General features: G+C 47.2%; 1 protein-coding gene across 1 annotated transcript in view; it reads right to left on the bottom strand.

Moving 5' to 3' along the window:
• Window positions 1-7,420: 7,420 nt before the first annotated feature.
• The window catches only part of CACNG3 (calcium voltage-gated channel auxiliary subunit gamma 3), a 96,211-nt gene continuing 84,899 nt past the window's right edge, over window positions 7,421-18,732 (bottom strand). Inside the window, exons 3-4 of the mRNA XM_065924512.1 lie at window positions 13,681-13,821; window positions 7,421-7,932 (exon numbers count right to left, since the gene is read on the bottom strand). Of these exons, the coding sequence (XP_065780584.1) occupies window positions 7,421-7,932; window positions 13,681-13,821 (653 nt within the window). The remainder of the gene's footprint in view (window positions 7,933-13,680; window positions 13,822-18,732) is intronic.

Raw genomic sequence — 18,732 nt, 5'->3', positions numbered from 1 at the left:
TTGCCAGCTCTGGACGCTTCAGAAGTGTTAACCAATATTCACTTGGTGACTAGGAACAGAGACCCACTCAAGCTTACTTAAGAAAAGAGGAGATTGTTGAAGGAATTTAGAAAAAGTCTCCCAGAGATCTGAGGACTACACCTGCAATACGACTGGGCCAGGAGGAAACGGGACAGAGAGGCTATTAGAATCCAAGAAAGCCACTCTTTCCTCTCCTTGGGCTATCTGTTTTCCCCTAAATGGTACTTAATGCATTCTCTTTCTTTCCTTCACATAGAGCACGTACCAGCTGAAAAGCTAGAACAAGACCATCAAGGACACTGGTCTCAGAGAACTTATCTTCTAGTAAGTAAACAAATACACAAAGGATAAAATGTTACACCCTTCTGAGTGATCAAGGGAGTAAGAAGGGACTATAATAATGAAAAACAGGGGATCGGCTTTTGAGAGTTGGCAAACAGAGAGGTGACTTGTCAGCTCAGACCTGAAGAATGAGAAGAAGACAACCATGTAAAGAGAGAGATTTCAAGCAGTGGGAACACTGGATGCAAAGGCCCTGAGGCAGAAATATATTCAGCTGGATCAAGGGACTGTAAAGGGAGGACATGTGACAGGAGTGTAGGCCACAACATGAAAGGTGGCATGGAATAAAGATGGATAGGTTAGTATGGTCTTAATAATGCAAGACTTTGGAGATCAAGGCAAAACTTTGGATTCTATTTAAGTGTAATGGGAAGGCTTTGCAGGGCTGTCTCCTCATGACCCAACAGTTTTGTCTTATTTTTTAAAATAACTTCAGCTTGCCTTGGCCCCATTGTTGCCACCCTAGTCCCAAGTCTTCCTTGTATCTTTTCTGTTTTGCTGCTCCTAGCCAACTAGCAGCTGATTTCTGTGGCTGTTAGTTAAAATTTCCAGCAGAGATCATCTGATTGGCTCAGTTTACCTTTTAAAGTCAAGTCACACGGCCCAGGCCACCGGCCTCCCTGTGAATGAGTTGGCCAGCCTTCAATTAGGAGCAAACTGTGATTCAATCAACTGTATCTGGCAGCAAGTGTGTGCATGTGTGTGTGTGTGTGTGTGTGTGTGTGTGTGTGTTAGTCATTCCGTCATGTCCGACTCTTTGCCACCCCATGGACTGCAACCTGCCAAGCTTCTCTGCATCTCCTGCAATGGTATGTGGATTCTTTATTACTGTACCACCTGGGACGGCCCCATCCACCAGAGACTGTGCATAAAGCAAGCGATGTAAAAGCTATTAAGGAAGTGTTTATTTCTATAGATGAGATTTAGGAAACGAGTATTTCACTAGGTGCCTAACATATAAAATTTCTGAAAATACATGTGAGATTGTCTCTAACGTATACCTAAAATTAAAATTCTCTTTTTATGTTTCAAAGTCTTTAAAAGCTTTTCTAAATTTTTAATTTTATTTTTAAGTTGAAGTATAGTTGACTTACAACATTGTGCCTATCTCTGGTGTACCACAAAGTGACTCAGCTGTACACATATAGACATTCTTTTTCTCATATTCTTTTCCGTTATGGTTTGATCACAGGATTTTGAATATAGTTCCTTCTGTTGTACAGTGGGACCTTGTAGTTTGTCCATCCTAGATGTAATCATTTACATCTGCTGCTGCTGCTGCTAAGTCACTTCAGTTGTGTCCGCCTCTGTGTGACCCCACAGACGGCAGCCCACCAGGCTCCCCCGTCCCTGGGATTCTCCAGGCAAGAGCACTGGAGTAGGTTGCCATTTCCTTCTCCAATGCATGAAAGTGAAAAGTGAAAGTTAAGTCACTCAGTCATGCCCGACTCTTAGCGACCCTGTGGACCACAGCCCACCAGGCTCCTCCATCCATGGGACTTTCCAGGCAAGAGTACTGGAGTGGGGTGCCATTGCCTTCTCTGTAGTTTACATCTACCAATCTCAAACTCCCAGTCCTTCTGCACCCCACCCCCCTTCCCCTTGGCAACCGCAAGTCTGTTCTCTATGTCTGTGAATCTGTTTCTGTTTTGTAAATAGGTTTGTCTGTGCCATATTTTAGATTCCACATATAAGTGGTATCATATGGTATTTGTCTTTCTTTTTCTGACTTACTTCACTTAGTATGATAATCTCTAGTTGCATCCATGTTGCTGCGAATGGCATTATTTCATTTTTTTTATGGCTGATAAGTGGCTTCTGAATGTACTTAGGGTCAAAATTCCAAATCTTTTACATGCCTGTAATTCTCCATCCTCTGGATCCAGCTTTTCTCTTGGTTTTGTCTGATGCCGCCCTTCCTGTAACCTTTATATGCTCCAGTTTTACTGACGTGTTTGGAGTGGGTGGGGGTGTCTCTCCAGTCTCAAGGCCTTTGCACATGCCGAGGTTTTTTCCCTCCATGTGTCCTTCTTTCACTTGGATAATACAAACACTAATTTTAGGTATAACGGTAAATGCCAACTTCTGATACTTGACTCTCCAACAAAATTAGAGCCCCCTCTTTACATGCCTTTGTACTTTTGCTCTCTATTTTCCCTTTATGACACGGATCCCAACTGTAAATGATGTTGATTTGTGTGTCTACTTGTTCAGTGCTCGTCTCCACTCTGGACTGAGAGCTGCTTGAGGACAGTGGTTGTAACTGTGGGGACTGTAGCTGTTTCTGACACATAGTAGCGTTGTAGGTACTTGGTAATAAGTGCTAGACGAATGCATGAAGGAATGGATGTTGTGAAGTGAGAGATTATATAGCCCAAGAAGCCCCTGAAGACTTCATGGAGGCGGACAAGGCTTGATTTTGCTCTTGAAGAATGGACAAAACTTGGAGCGGGCAAAGGGAATCACTATAGGAAGGAATAACACTCATCAGCAAAGGCAGAGAGTTGGGAATAAGTATGTAGATGCTCTGGCATCCCAGATGGCGCTAGCAGTAAAGAACCCACCTGCCCGTGCAGGAGACATAAGAGACATAAAAGGTTTGATCTTTGACTCGGGAAGATCCCCTGGAGGAGGGCGTGGCAACCCACTCCAGTAGTCTTGCCTGGAGAATCCCCATGAACGGAGGCGCCTGGGGGGCTAGAGGCCATAGTGTCGCACAGAGTCAGACACAACTGAAGCGACTTAGCATGCAGGCATGCATGTAGATGCTGGCTTGATTAGAGGTGTGTGATGACACAATCTGGAAAATAAGATTGGATTGGTGGGAAATGATCCAGTAGGGACAATGTAAATCTGAGAACAACATTAAATATTAGGTAACCTGATAGCTCAGCTGGTAAAGAATCTGCCTGCAATGCAGGAGACCCCAGTTTGATTCCTGGGTTGGGAAGATCCCTTGCAGGAGGGCGTGGCAACCCACTCCAGTATTCTTGCCTGAAGAATCCCTGTGGACAGAGGATCCTGGTAGGCTACTGTCCATAGGATTAGAAAGAGACAGACATGACAGAGCAACTAACACAAACTAGCAAGTTTCATACAATGCATATTTTGTTTCAAGTATATTTCCAAGTGCTCATTGAATCCTCACCACAAACCTATGGAGTAAGGATTATTTTTGTGTCCTTTTCACAGCAGGGAAAGCTGAGGCACAGGGAGATTATCTTGTTAAAGTCATCATGGCTGATGAGTGCAGAGCTGGGATTCATATCTGGGCAGTGCAGCTACAGTGTCTGCTTGTTTGAATGTAGAGACAAAACTTGGCTCTGAGGGTTGCAGAATAGAGACAGCTCTGGGGGCTGCAGAACAGAGATATACGACAGAGAAGCCCCAGTGTTCTGGTCTTGAAATTGGCCGTAGGATGTTGCTGGTCCAGAAATGAGGACACTGGGAAAGGGAGCTGCATTGTGGTGAAGGAAATGGTGGGGGGGTGTGTGGAACTCAGCGGTGGAGCAAGAGATTTGAAAAGTGTGACCCAGAAGTCTTGGTGAGTGGCTGTTGCGTAGGGTTTAGAATCAGGTAGATGCTGGTCTGAGTACCCGCTTTGCTATCTCTTTGCAAGTTTCAGCATCTATCCAGTGGGTTTAATGATAGTACATACCCCAGATGTTAGGATTAAAAGACACAAATTAAGAGACCCTCCTGACACGTTGCTTGGCACACACAGTGGGCGCCTAGTGAATGTGAATACTCTTCACAGGACTTTGGATGACCAGGATTGTCCTGGGTCCTGGCTGTGAACCGGAAGTGTGGATATGAATATGTACTTGATGCCAGCCAGCCGGGTGCATCTGAGCAGCAAAGGCACTCTGAGGTCTCATGCACCGAAACCTTGCAGGGAGCAAGGGGGTCCTTCCAGGGGTCAGGTGCCCGCTTCTCTCCTCCAGCTCTCTGGCCTTCACAGAGGGCTTCATACTCCGTCTCCTGAGCAGATGTCTGGTTAGTTAAGCCCCTGGGTCTTTTCTCTCCATCCCCCATCAGCTCCCCAGATGTCCTGTTTTTGGCAAACTCCTGGTTCTCAGGGCTGCAGGTTGCTGCGTCTTGCCTTCACGGTATCCATCACCTACCTGCTCCATTTCTTAGATCCTTCCCTCTCCAAGAGTGCCTGGGGCCACTCCTCTCGAAGTGTTGGCAGAGATAATTTGACCTGACACATGGCCGCAGCATTAGAGAGCAGTGTTAGTGAGGAGGTTTTCCCCTTGCCTCTTCTTCCGATTAAGCCAAGGGAAGCATCTTCTTTGTTGCTAGAGTATCTTAACATCTTTCTAACATTTTGATTATGTCCTTTTTTACAAAGAGCAGGCAGCCGGTCTTTGGCTTACAATAGGCAGCAGCTAGAATATGGCAGGATTGTATTGCTTTTTACTGTAGTTATTCTCCCAGTTTCCATTTGCTTATGGTAAGCAATTCCAGTTTTCTTTTTCACAGTAGTGATATAAAGTTCACTTTCAAGATGTATTTATTGAAGTAAAAAGTGAGTCAATTTAAAGAGAAACATTAAATAAATAATGGCCGATGTGGTACGTGGATATGAAGCACTTTTGCAAGGATTGAATTCAAATGTCTGAGGTATGGGAAATGCGATTGGAGGGAGGAAATTGGTCAAATTAGGAAGCAAAGTCTTGGCTCTCAATGCTGGCTCTGTTATCGGCACCTAAGACACTCTCCTCGAGCCTCTATTTCCTCACCTGCTGAAATGCGGATAATAATTCTTCCTACACGTGGGTTGTCTTAAGGATTCAGTGAGATAATTTGATGTATGGGTGTAATTTGCAAGCAATGTCTCTCAAGTGTCAAACAAAACAAATTGTTACTAGTCTGCGCTCTACAATAAAATTCACCGTGGGTGTGAGTGTGGGCACATGACTAGCTTCCCAGGACTTGGAGCCTGCAGCGGGAATGAAAGCTGGACAATCACACACCCTCTCTGGCCTCAATTTCCTCCTTGGTAAAATGGGGATATTTCTGGGAGGATTAAATGATGCAATATGTGTAAGGCTCTAGAACACTACCTGGTACTTAGCAGAGTCAGGTAAGCATGAGCGCCTTTGACCATAACTCTGTCCCCTTGAGTGGCTGGAGCTGGAAGTAGGATGGCGGTGTGATGAGTTGGTGTGTGCCACACTCACCCCAGGAGTCACTTCAGGCAGGGATGCTATCCATCTCTCGTGTTTTCCGATGAATATTCAAAATATTCAAATGTCCTTCCACTTCACTCCCCTGAGTTCCTCAGAGACTGTGCAAAGTACGCCCTTACCCCCCAAAAGAGACTCCCTCCCATTTGGCTTCAGTCTTCCTACAGTCATGCTTGCTGTGGACTGAATGGGATCCCTCTCTGCCATCCAAATCCACACATGGAAGCCCCAAGCTTCAAAATGATGACATTGGAGATGAGGCATTTGGGAGGTAATTAGGGATCAAGCTCAGGCTCAAGTGTGCATGCTCAGTCGTGACCCCATGGATTGTAGTCCATCAGGCTCCTCTGTCCGTGGGATTGTCTAGGCAAGAATACTGGAGTGGGTTCTCTCCAGGGGATCTTCCTGATCTAGGGATCGAACTCATACCTCCTCCATCTCCTTCATTGCAGGCAGATTTTTTTTTTAACCACTGAGAAATCGGGAAAACTCTTAATGAGGGTGGGCCCTTGTGATGGAGTTAGTGGCTCTGTCATGTGAGGACAGTGAGAACGTGACTGTCTGCAAGCTAGGAGGAGAGCCCTCACCAAGAACTAAATCTGCTGTCACCCTGATTGGGAACACCCCAGCCTCCATAACTGCAAGAAATAAATGTCTGGTGTTTAAGCCACCCTGATCTATATATTTGTTATGGAAGCCCAAACTCAGATAATGCTCATTCTACCTAGAATTCATCCATAAGGTAAAAAGCATACATACTGATTATGTGTAATGTGCTAATCATTTTGGAGAAGGAAATGGCAGCCCACTCCAGTATTCTTGCCTGGAGAATACCGGGGATGAAGGAACCTGGTGGGCTGCCGTCTATGGGGTCGCACGGAGTCGGACATGACTGAAGCGACTTAGCAGCAGCAGCAGCAGCAATCATTTTACACGACATGTTTTATTTAAGCCTCACAACTCCGTCGAAGAGAGTACTGTACCATGCTCCATTTTACAGATGAGAAGGCTGAGGCTTGAAGGTCAGGTGGACTTTCCCCAGTTCCTAGAGCTACTGGGTACCAGAGCTAGATTTCTGAACAGATGTTTGCCCCCAGTAGCTTCTGGGGATTCAGGTGAGGGTTACAGACTCTGCCATTGGTGAGAGCACCTTGCTGTCCTCAAGAGGGGAAGGAGGATCCTTCCCAGTGACTGGAGTATGGATGAGCAAAGCTCAGCTTTCAACATGGACATGAGTCAGCTTGAGGGCAGGGCAGTGAGTTTGTGTAGGAATTCCCCAGAAGAAACAAAGCACCCCAGCTCCGTGAGTTACAACAAGGCAAAACCTTTAATACATGAGTGCTTATTACATTAGCTGCTTCGGGGCTCTGACATCTTTGATTTCTGGTCATGTTATTCTAACACGGAAAGGTGAATGCCTCTCTCCGGGCCACTTGGGCGGTTAAGTGGCCTGAGATTTGCATGAGTGGACAATGGGGACACCTGTGCACACACCTGGGGGTTTGGAGATCCCACACCGCCCCCCCCTCCCCCAGCCACCACTCGTGACTTTGAATAAAGTCCTCTCCCAAGGAGGGAAGAATGAGGAGGTCCTTCCAGTAAAGAAGGAAGAGAGGAAAACATCTGTCACAGATACACACAGAGAGAAACGACATCATGGGATTGGCTTGATAAGTGGAGGAAGGGATGGACGGGTAAGGACCTGGGGGGGAGGAGCGAAGTGTGGGAGAGGGCTGAGTCCATTTGGTTTCATTCTTTGTAAAAAGTAATACCATCACGAGGACCATGCCATGCAGCCTCAGAGACTCCTCTGTCCACTTCCCCCCGGGCTGTGCTGGGGCGGAGGGCAGAGGGCCGAGGTCAGTTCAGACCGGCGTGGTGCGCCTGTTGGCCGGATTATTATGCAACGACTCTTTGAACTCTTTGGGCGTGGAGTTGTGGAACTGTAGAAAAGCGTGGTCCCGGTCGGAGTTGAGGAGGGTCCCCATGGTGATCTTTGAGGGGTCCCGGGAGAGGGTGAACATTGAGATGTCAGTGGAAGGGATGGTGTGGAAGCCTTTGCTGATGGGGGACAGGTCTCGGGATCTGGGTTCCGTGGAGCGGGAACTCGACCGCCTCCGAAATCTATACCTGTAGGGTGGAAGGCGAGCGAAGGTAGATTTCTTCAGGAGCTCCGAGTGGGATTTGGCACGTAACTGCTGATGCTTCTCTATATAGATGTGCACGGCGACAACCCCCACAATTTCCGCGATGATGAAAGAGAAGGCTCCGAAGTAAAAGGACCAGCCATAGGAGTAGCTCTTCTTGGAGTCACGTTGCCCAGGGTCTCCAGCATTGGCTGATATATAAACTATGATGCCGATGATGTTGCTTAACCCTAAGGGAAGGGGAAAGAAAAATACATCCTTTATAAACCTCAGAGGTAACTGTCACTTTTAGGCTTGAACTATTTATTTTGAAAATGTGGAGATGACAGGGAGAGAGGAGAATGGATTTGTGGCTGGAAATCCAGCTGCTGAACTCCTCTTGCAGGGTCTGTCTCTCGGGAAATGAGAAATTCTGCTGATCCGTTTCCGGTGTGAAGTATGTAGCTCAAGAATACACCGTACTCCTCCAACAAGTGCAGAAGAACTCAGAGTGCACGTATTTTCCCTTAGAAACAATTCATTCCATCAAAACTTAGTCTTTGGCACTAAGTCATGAGAATGGTAAAATGAACAAGATACAGATCCTTGCCCTTGAGTTCCTCACCATTAGTAGGAGAAACTGACATGTAAATGCAATGACAGCAGAATACAGTAAGGGCTCCACCAGAGACACGTGTAAATTGGTTCAGGAGCAAAAAGAGAGGATGACTAAGCCACTTTGTCCTGAGACAAGGTGACGTTTGAGCAAGTCCTGAACAGCTCCTGGCTCACCGGGAGATGAAAGGCTATTGACAACAGAGTTGAGAATAACTTAGAGTAGAAATCTCGCCTGGATGATGGGAAGGTTGATGGCGGCTTGAGCCTCAATAAGAGGCAGCAGAGAGAAGAGGCTTAGAGAAGAAGGGTGGGGTTAGAAGTGCTTATTGAGAGTCCAAATAGGGCTGCCCAGTGGGTATTTCTGGGCCTGGAGCTGCAGTTTGGAGAAAGAATGATCCATGGGTAAGGGACAGTAACTAACTATATCTTTTTGTCTGCACAGGGGGATACAATAATGTTTTAAATTAGCTATTGTTCAAATATCAGAAATTGGGGAACGTGAAGCTGTTGTCCCCAGCAGGCAAGGTCTGCAGACTTGGTGTCCCCAAGTGCCAACAGGATAGTTCTGGAAAGAGCTGCCCAGTCGCTTGGAGAGAAATTGATTCTCTAGGGAGTAGTAAGAAGGAATGAAAGAACCTGAGGGTCTGTGGCTGCTTCACTCACATGATTGTCCAAAGCTGATGATATGTCTTTGTGTCTCTTGGCTTTAAGGGCCTCATCTGAGCCTTATACCAGTAATGACTCAGCGAGGCTTGTACATCGGCTGGAGTCTCCTAGCCTACAAACCCAGGCTGCCTCTAAATGGAAGTTGTCCCTTGTTACAGTTCCCAGTACATACGTGCTAAGTCACTTCAGTCATGTCTGACACTTTGTAACCCTATGGACCGTGGCCCACAAAGCTCCTCCATCCATGGGATTCTCCAGGCAAGGATACTGGAGTGCGTTGCTATGCCCTTCTCCAGGGGGTCTTCTGGACCTAGAGATCCAACCCAAGACTCTTACGTCTCCTGAATTGGCAGGCTGCTTCTTTACTACACAGTTCCCAGTACTAGTTGGTAAATAACCATTTCAACTGGCCTGCTGAGTATCCCTACCATTGAATGCCTCATACTCTTCCTGGGGATCCTCAAGTTTTCCCCAGAGTCCAGCAACCAAAGAGTTAAAGTTTTTTGTTGTTGTTGTTGTTGTTCTTTTTAATTGGGGTATAGTTGCTTTGGAACTTCCCACTAGTGGTAAAGAATCTGCCTGCCAATGCAGGAGACCCAAGAGACATGGGTTTGATCCCCTGGAGTGGGAAGTGGCAACCCACTCCAGTATTCCTGCCTGGAAAACTCCATGGACAGAGGAGCCTGGCAGACTACAGTCTATGGGGTTGCAGAGAGTCAGACACGACTGCGCGACTGAGCAGCATAGTTGCTTTACGATATTGTATTAGTTTCTGCTGGACAACAACATGAATCACCTATAGGCCTGCATATATCCCCTCCCTCCTGGACCTCTCCACCTCCTACCCCTACCCATCTATGTCACCACCAGGCACTGAACTGAGCTAGTAGGAACCTACAGTAGGTTCCCACTAGCTATCTGCTTTATGCATGGCAGTGCACATAAGTCAGTCCCAATTTCCCAGTTCATCCCCCCACCCCAGATCCACACGTCCATTCCCTACATCTGCATCTCTACTCCTGCCCTGCAAATAGGCTCATCTGCACAAAGGGTTAAAGCTTGACATAGCAAGGCCATTCCATTCTACTGCAGTGCTACCGTTCTGATTGGCTGGTGCTCATGCATTAAAGGGATTCCTATTTTGAATATGACCTCTGGCCACACTCCATCTAGGACTGTCCCCTAGAAGGCAGGGTCAGGTGCTGCTTCTTCTGTCTCCTCTTGGTTTTACCCAGCACAGGCACTCAGCAGGTAGGCAGCGGGTTCTAATCACTGAGCTATTTCTTCATATGGGGGTTGACACGGCCAGCCCTGTGTCAAGCTGCAGAAAACCACAGGGTGAAAAAAAAAACGGCTCCTCTTTCTGGAGTGTCAGTTTGGCTTGAAGATGAGTAGGGAAGACACATTCTTTTATATTAAAATGAACATGGATATAATAAGGAGAAGAGAGCAGAATCCACATGAATTTTTAAGTATAAATGGAAGACAGACTTCAAAGACATTTCAGCTCATGGAAGGCAGCTTCTGGTGATGCCCCCTGACTCACCAGGGCCACATTTTTCACTCTCCTCTGCCTGCAGGGAAATTTTGGTGGCAAAGTTTGAGAAGCTCTGGAAAGAAGTCTTGCTGGGAAAAAAAAAGAAAAAAAAAAGAAGCTCAAAGATATACTCGGATGTCATCGCAGGCTGAAGGAGGTGACAAGCCAAGCAAGTTGCCACTTATTTCTAGGGCATTGATGATATGCCAGGCACTGTGCAAAGTCTTTACGTGCATGATCTCAATTAATCATTGCAACAGTCCTGCTTTAAAGAAAAACAAAAAACCAAAAAAACTTCTTTTACAGATGAGGAAACTGGGACACAGAGAAGATAAATAACTTCCCAAGTCAACACAGCTGGGAAATGGCGTGTGTGTCTGTGCTAAACTGCTTTAGTTGTGTCCGACTCTTTGCGACCCTTTGGACTGTAGCCCGCCAGGCTTCTCTGTCCATGGGATTCTCCAGGTAGAAATACTGGAGTGGGTTGCTATGCCTTCCTCCAGGAGATCTTCCTGACCCGGGGATTGAACCGGTGTCTCTTAAGTCTCCTCCATTGACAAGTAGGTTCTTTACCACCTGGGAAGCCCTGAGAAATGGCAAAGGTGGAGTTTGAACCCTGGACTGTTTCTTAAAAGCTCCTTGAGTGTAGATCTAGCTAGGCTTGTTCATTGCTCTGGTCTTATCTCCTTGCCCAGAGCCTGACCCAAAGCAACAGCAGAGTACATATTTGTTGAATTGAATCAACATGAGCATTAAATGGTACAACGTATATAATGCCAGCTATTGTGCATCCTAGGTGGCGCTAGTGGTAAAGAACCTGCCTGCCAATGCAGGAGACATAAGAGATGCAGGTTTGACCCCTGGACTGGGAAGATCCCCTGGAGAAGGACATGGTGACCCACTCTAGTATTCTTGCCTGGAGAATCCCAAGGACAGAGGAGCCTGGCGGGCTACAGTCCATGGGGTCACAGTCGGACATGACTGAAGTGACTTAGCACGCACTATGCATCCCGCAGTTACTGCCAGCTAGATGCAGTTCTAGGCAGTTTCCACATACTAACTATTTACTCCTCTGAGCAGGCTTAAGAGGTAGAGCCATTATTACCCCCATTTTTCAGATGGGGAAACTGAGGCACTGATTGGTTAAGAGACTTGCCTGAGGTTACCACCCAGGGAAGTGGTAGAACCACGATTTGCCCCGGGCAGCCTGACTTCAGAGCCCATGGTCTTGAGTATAATGCCCATTTCCTGGCACATAGTAGATACTCAATAAAGGGTTGTTGACTGCTTGCCAGAAATCATAGAACCTCAGAACAACTGAGCAAAAAGAGCCTTCAAGAGAGCTGAATCCTACTTTTCTTTTGTAGGTGGAAGAACTGAGGCTCTTTAGGGTCCCCAGGGAGGTCAGTGGAGGCAGGATAGCTAGGATTAGACCCCCAGCTTCTGGCTCCCCCTCCGGGCCTTGTTGCTGCCCCTCGTTTTCCCCGGTTCCCGTGGGTCTATTCTACCTGCTGGCTCTCACAACGCCCCTTGTGACAAGACGTTTGCTGGAGACACACTCTCCCTTCACAATCCCCTTGGGGGACAAAATAATGATCTTCTCCTGTTTAGGAAACCCTCATGCCAGCACAACAATCCTCTGGGCCAGTCAGAGACCGGGAGGTCTGGAGGGGCCCCGGCAACCAGGACGGGCCCCAAAGCAATGCAAGGCCCTGGATGTGCCAGCTGTTAGCGTCTGTCCACATGGAGTGTCGCCTTCAATAAGATCATAGGTTGATCTTCTTCTGACAAGATGGTCTGTGGCTCAAGTTGCTTCCCAGGCACTCAGCACTGGATTCCGTCCACCTTCCCCACTTCCAAGAAGGGAAAAGAGTAGGGAGGAAACAGAAAGATCCTAGAGGGGGCTGGGCTTCCAACTTCAGAACTATTGTGTTGCTTTTACTTTGCTAGAAAATAATATTGTGCTTTTTACTTTCAACCTCCTTCCAACAGCCCTATGAAATAAGTACTGGTACTTTTACCCCCCATTTCACACTTGAGGAAATCAAGCTACAGGGAGTTGGTAACATTCCCAGGGCCCCACAAGTTTAGCCAGAATTCAAATCCAAGCTATTCTTTTTTTGTGGTTCTTGTTTCGTTGCTAAGTCGCGTCTGTTTCTTTTGCATCTCCATAAGCTGTAGCCCGCCAGGCTCCTCTGACCATGGGGTTTCCCAGGCAAGAATACTGGAGTGGGTTGCCATTTCCTCCTCCAGGGGGTCTTCCCCACCCAGGGATAGAAACCCACATCTCTTGCATTTCCTGCATCGGCGGCCGAATTCTTTAGCACTATCGCCACCTGGGAAGCCCCCATCTGCTTCTACCCCAGTAAATATTCTGCCATTAGGGGTTAAAGTTTGGAGGTTATCATCAAAGAGTCAAGCTCTCTTCCCTCTTTTTATCTCTAAAGCATTTCATTCAGATGGTACTGACTGAAGGCTGGGGTGGGGAAAGACTGTAAAGCGATGGAGGCGTGGAAACCCAAAAGGGAGGAAGATGAGGGGGGTGGAGGAGGGATGGAGATAAAGAAGGAGAGAGGAGGCAGAAACAGGACCCGTTCTCGAGAGTGTCTCATCCTCCTTACCACTCTCTGTCACCTTCCAGTCAGGGCTGCTATTGATAAGATCTTCCCTGAGATCATCTGAGGCTGCTGGGTTTTCTGTTGTTCCCAGAGATGCTCTGGACAGCCTGAGGATTTGAGGGCTTGAAGAGCTGTGACCAATAGAGACCAGCAAACCCAGGTCTCACAGGGCCAGAGATAGTGTATGACCATAACCAAGTGAACAGAAAGTTGGACCCCTTTGCAACACACCGGACTCATCTCTCGGGTCACGCCTTACACACACCATACATGCTCCCTGCCCACTCTGAGCAGACATACAAGGCACACTCTTATTAATCATTCTCCCATCTCTGAGCTGACCTAAGTACCTCATCTCCTCATCTTCCCTCCGTCCACTCTCCAGCTAGATTGTCAGCATCTTTGGTTCTTATTAAAGCCTTTGGTTCTCTTAGCACACAGGTTGAACATTGTCTTGCCCCTTCCCTGGAGGGAACCCTGAATAGCATGGCTTTGTCCTTCTGGCCCTGGCTCGGGTTTGGTGTCTGTGATGCTCTCCGGGCAGAGGCCAAGATGCTCACCTGCAGAGACAAAAAAGATGCCCGCGCTGAGGATGACATTGTGTCTGCTGCGGTGGAACTCGCTGGCTGCCACGCAGAGCCCGCCGAAGAAGAGCAGAGTGACACTGAGGATGGGGAAGACGCTGGAGGCTCTCACAGCCCCTGCGGAGAGAAGGAGAGAGGGTTTTGCCTGCACCCAGCCAGCCCTGGGATTCCCCCTCCATGGGCGTGGGGGTGACTGGTTGGAGGACAGCACGTGAGCAGGAGGAGTCTACATCTAACACCCTGGGCTTGGGGTTAATGGTCTGTAGTCATCATCCTGAAATGCATAATAGCCTTATCTTTGAATGTGTGTTTTTCAAATAAGTCTGATGGGCCAATGGAGCATGCGTCATGTGCTTCGAACCTCGACTCACGTGGCATCCCACTCCCCACCACATTGCTACCTCCCGTTCTCCTTGGGGTGGTTCCTAGCTGCCCCCTCCCCCATCCCAACCAGTGACCACTGCCACCCTTGGCTCCTGGCCATGGACACGGGGAGAATCAGGGTTGGGTGCAAGCCCTGGGCATCCTTGAGAGTCCTCATGCTGGAGGGAGTGTGACATTACATAGCAAGTAAAAGACACCATGACAGGTGGAGAGAGAGAAGGCAGAAGAAGGGAAGCAGCATTTGCGGCCTGTGTTTTGAACCAGAAACCCAGGATTTTCATTTTGCCCCGGGCCCTGCAATTTAGGTAACCAGCAGGGCATCCTGGGATTCCTGGTAGATCACAAGCTCTCTTTCCCAAAACACACGTACATTCGCTTAGTACTGAGTCTGGCAATGACCATGAAATATCTATTTAGTCACTGGATAAACACGTGAATTTAGATATTCATTCATCAAGGCTTTGGGGCACATACAAAATGCCAGGGGCTCGGCTGGGTCCTGGCATACTGGCAGAAATGTTTAACCACCCCAAGGGGCACAGGTGTGGCCCTTCAAAGGGGAAAAAGGGGCTGCTAGCTGAGGCCCAGGGCAAGTCTTTGAAACAAGTGTGTTAGCTCTTGTTGCTGGATCACGAAGAGGCCCTAAGGTTTTGGCAGAAGGGGCTTTCAGGTGGGGATCCCAGTATTTACCCAACCAGCATTAGAGTATTTCCTAGAATACTTGGGCCAGAATTATTCTGCCTTCACTGAGGTACAAAAGAGCTAAGGTTCCACCCTTACAGGGCTTACATTCTAACAGAGATGACGGGTAGGAGCTGCTACCTAATTTGCAGGGCCCTATGCAGGATGAAAATGCAAGGCTTCTTGTTCTAAAATTACTAAGAATTTCAAGATGGTATGGTGACTAGACTTATCATGGTGACCATTTTGAAATGTATAGAAATAACAAATCATTTTGTTATGTAACAGGAACCAACATAGTGTTGTAGGTCAAAAAGTGAAAGTCACTCAGTCATGTCCAATTCTTTGTGACCCCATGGACCCCAGTCCATAGAATTCTCCAGGCCAGAATCCTGGAGTGGGTAGCTGTTCCTTTCTCCAGCAGATCTTCCTGAAGCAGGGATCTAACTGGAGTCTCCTGCATTGCAGGTGGATTCTTAACCAGCTGAGCCCCAATTCTTAACCAAGAAAGCCCCAATTGTAGGTCAGATCTACTTCAAAAACAAACTCAGAGGAAAACAGACCAGATTTGTGGTTACTAGAGGTGGGGACTAGGCGGAGGGGGAATGAAATGAAGGTGGTCAAAAGGTAGAGACTTCCAGGTTATAAGAAAAAATAAGTACTAGGGATTTAATGTGCAGCATGGTAAATAAAATTAACACAGCTGGACATTATATATTAAAAACTGAGAGAGTAACTCCTAAGAGTTCTCATCACAAGGAAACACATTTTTTTCTGCTTCTTTAATTTTGTGTTTATACGAGATGGTGAATGTTCACTAAACATACTGTGGTCATCATTTCATGATGTATGTAAGTCACACCATGATGCTGTATACCTTAAATCTATACAGCACTGCATGTCAGTTATATATAAATAAAACCGGGGGGGGGGGGGATGAGATAAAGGTGACTGTCAAAGACTTATGTAAAAAAAGAAGACTTCCAAGATAGAGCAGAGCATGGGTCCAGGTGGGGGCTCTAAAAAGGCGGGGCTGGTGTGGCTGAAAGGGCTGTAAGAACCCAGATTCGAGCTGACCGTGGCATGGACTCGGTTGTAGATGGGTGGTGAGAGACTCAGGATGTATTTTGCAGGCAAATCCTAAAGAACTGACAGGGGGATGTGATAGAAAGAGGTGTTGAGAATGACTTGAGGGCCTGGCGCTTAGTGGCTGAGCAGACAGTAGCATCTTTAAAATCATGGTGCATGTGCAGGAGAAGTAGGGCAGCAGAAAAAGGTGGTCAGTGCATTTGTGACTTTGAAGTTCAAGCTCAGTGATCGGAACTTCACGCCGCTGGGGGTTTTCTCACAGATTCAGCAGCAGCCCTTCCTATTGCTACAAAGTGGTGGTTCGCACGCTCCAAATGCAGCGGGCTGGCCTCTGCTTTTGTTGTTGCTGTTGTTTTGTCTTGTTTTTTTCAGGGAAAAAGTTTTCTGCAAGTTTGGTAGCTGATTTGGGATCTGCCTGGGAAGTCTGATGGAGGAGAACTAGGGTATATTCTCTTTATGAAAAGAAGAAAAGGAAAAAATTCCTCTGGGTCTTCCCAGTACACCAGGCCCAAGCACTTGTCACATGTATCCAGCCAGGAACCACTACAATATTGTAAAGTAATTAGCCTCCAACTAATAAAAATAAATGAAAAAAAAAAAAAAAAGAAAAGGAAAAAAATTCTAGCTTTTGTTTAGGGATGACCACTCCAAGTCACCCAGTGTTGGGGTCTGGGCAGACCAGGATCTCAGTAACTGTCCCCTTCGTGATGGGGAAGTTTTGGGAGGGGCTTCAAACTACTTAGAAACCTCGATAGGAGACCTGAAGCATGAAGGGAGGGGTCCTGGCTGTCCTGACCCCTGGAGGGTGATTAGATCAGTTCTCATCCTGGCTTCAGGCCGGTCGGTCACTGTTCAGGAGTCCTGGGCTAGGCCTGGCTTGCCCTGCACATGTGGGGTCCTACATAGGCTTGCAGGAGGCAGGGCGGGTCCCCTGGTTCCTCTAGTGTCCATGTCAAGGGGTATCCTGGAAAGTAAGCTCTGGGGTCTTTGGCAGGCATAGCTTACTTATAGCATCTAAATATTGACCCACATGGCCTATGAGTTTCCACATGAACGTTGGCCCTGGACCCCACAAATATTAGGAGTGGGTCTACCCCCAGTGATATCCAGCAGTCATTAGGAACTCTTGCACAAATCTCTAAAGCAACCGTTTGCATTGTGTCCTTGATGGGAATTGCTGGAATATTCAATGTGATGAGTTCAACTGATTAAAGGAGAGCACCTTAAAAACAATTAAAAAAAAAAAAAATTCAAAGTATGATTGCAGCGTGATTATGCCCGAAGGAGATGATCTGAACGTTGGAAGCTACTGAATAGCGTTGGTTGTGTGTATTTGCGATGTGTGGCTGTGAGATGTGGGAAAGTAGTTGCTTCCTTTGTGGGGTGGGAACCATCTGGAAACCAAGCGGTGGCCAGATCCCATCTCTGCCCCACAGGCAAGATCAGAGCAGGTTCTAAAGACTCTGGCTACAGGTGCCAGCCTCACACAGGACGTGCTCTGCTCCCACTTTCTCCTGTCAGGTGGTCTACCCTGGATTCATTCATTGTTTTTTTTTTTTTTGTCTGTGATGCATGGCTTGCAGGATCTTAGTTCCCTCACCAGGGATGAAACCCCAGCTTCAACAGTGAAAGCACCAAGTCCTAACCAATGAACCGCCAGGGAATTCCCAACCTTGGGTTTGGTTTATCTAAATGAACAAGAAGGTTTTTGTTTGGCTTCAGGACAATTAAAGAGGTCTTACTGTCTTCTTTCCCTGTTTCTCCTTCCTAATCTATATGGGGCTAAGCTGTGGTCCTAAGAGTGGGGAGGGAAGCTTGTTCCAGGGTAATTTCACCTTCGGAGTCTGAGCAGGGCTTGGCCAGGTCCAGTGCTATGTTAGGGATTTCTCTAGTCTAAGGATCCCCAACCTACAGGCCCTGGACCACTTCCCATCTGTGGTCTGTTAAGAACCAGGCTGCACAGCAGGAGGTGAGCGGCGGGCCAGTGAGAAAAGCTTCATCTGTATTTACAGCCGCTCCCCATCACTCACATTAATGCCTAAGCTCTGCCTCCTGTCAGATCAGTGGCATTAGATTCTTATAGGAGCCGGAACCCTACTGTGCTTGAATCTTCCTGAAACTATCCCCTCCACCCTGCTATCCTTGCTGTCCATGGAAAAATTGTCTTCCACGAAACCAGTCGCTGGTGCCAAAAAGGTTGGGGACCACTGCTCAAGTCAACAGGACCTGTGGACTAGTAAACCTTCTGGTATAGGTTTAAGCTGCAACCTCCCCAACCACATATGAGAAAGAAGAAAGACCAGACAAATCAGTGTGGAGATTCCCATCCTCCTGGGGTGTGGTCGCAGCAGGAACTGGCAGCATGGGGCTGGACAGACTGGAGACCCCTGGCCCCAAGTGACTCGGTCAGGGATTCCAAAATTCCCAGCAGGAAATTTGTGTGCTTGGGACGGTCCCTTCTTAACCTGGTTCTGTGGCTGATGGTGGGGACCCTCACCTTCCAAGAAGGGAGATATATATTTTGTTGGAAAAGAGGTGCATCTCTTAGAAGAATTTAAAATCAGTTTTGCAAGTTTTGAAATAGAAATCACTGTTCTGCTTCATCCCCAGCAGGGCAAACATCAAAATAGGGAAGAAAAATAAAAACTTAGGTATTCTGGTAAAACCCCACTTGTGATGGCTTTAGCATCATCCTTTTTTGAGGAATTTACAGTACTAATACTCTATGTCATCCCCCAAACTCTGGTCAAGTTCCCTCTCTAAATGGGGCTTCTATTCCCACATCAGATCTTTTTGAGCTGCTCATATAAACCCTAGGCAGCATTGGACAAATCCAAGTAGTTGAAAAAAGAAAAATAATATGTTTACGTTTTA

The sequence above is a fragment of the Muntiacus reevesi genome, chromosome 2 (assembly GCF_963930625.1).
Source record: "Muntiacus reevesi chromosome 2, mMunRee1.1, whole genome shotgun sequence".
Classification (NCBI taxonomy): Eukaryota; Metazoa; Chordata; class Mammalia; order Artiodactyla; family Cervidae; genus Muntiacus; species Muntiacus reevesi.
The sequence above is the reverse complement of the archived record's forward strand: the minus strand, read 5'-3'. Positions and strand labels throughout refer to the sequence as shown.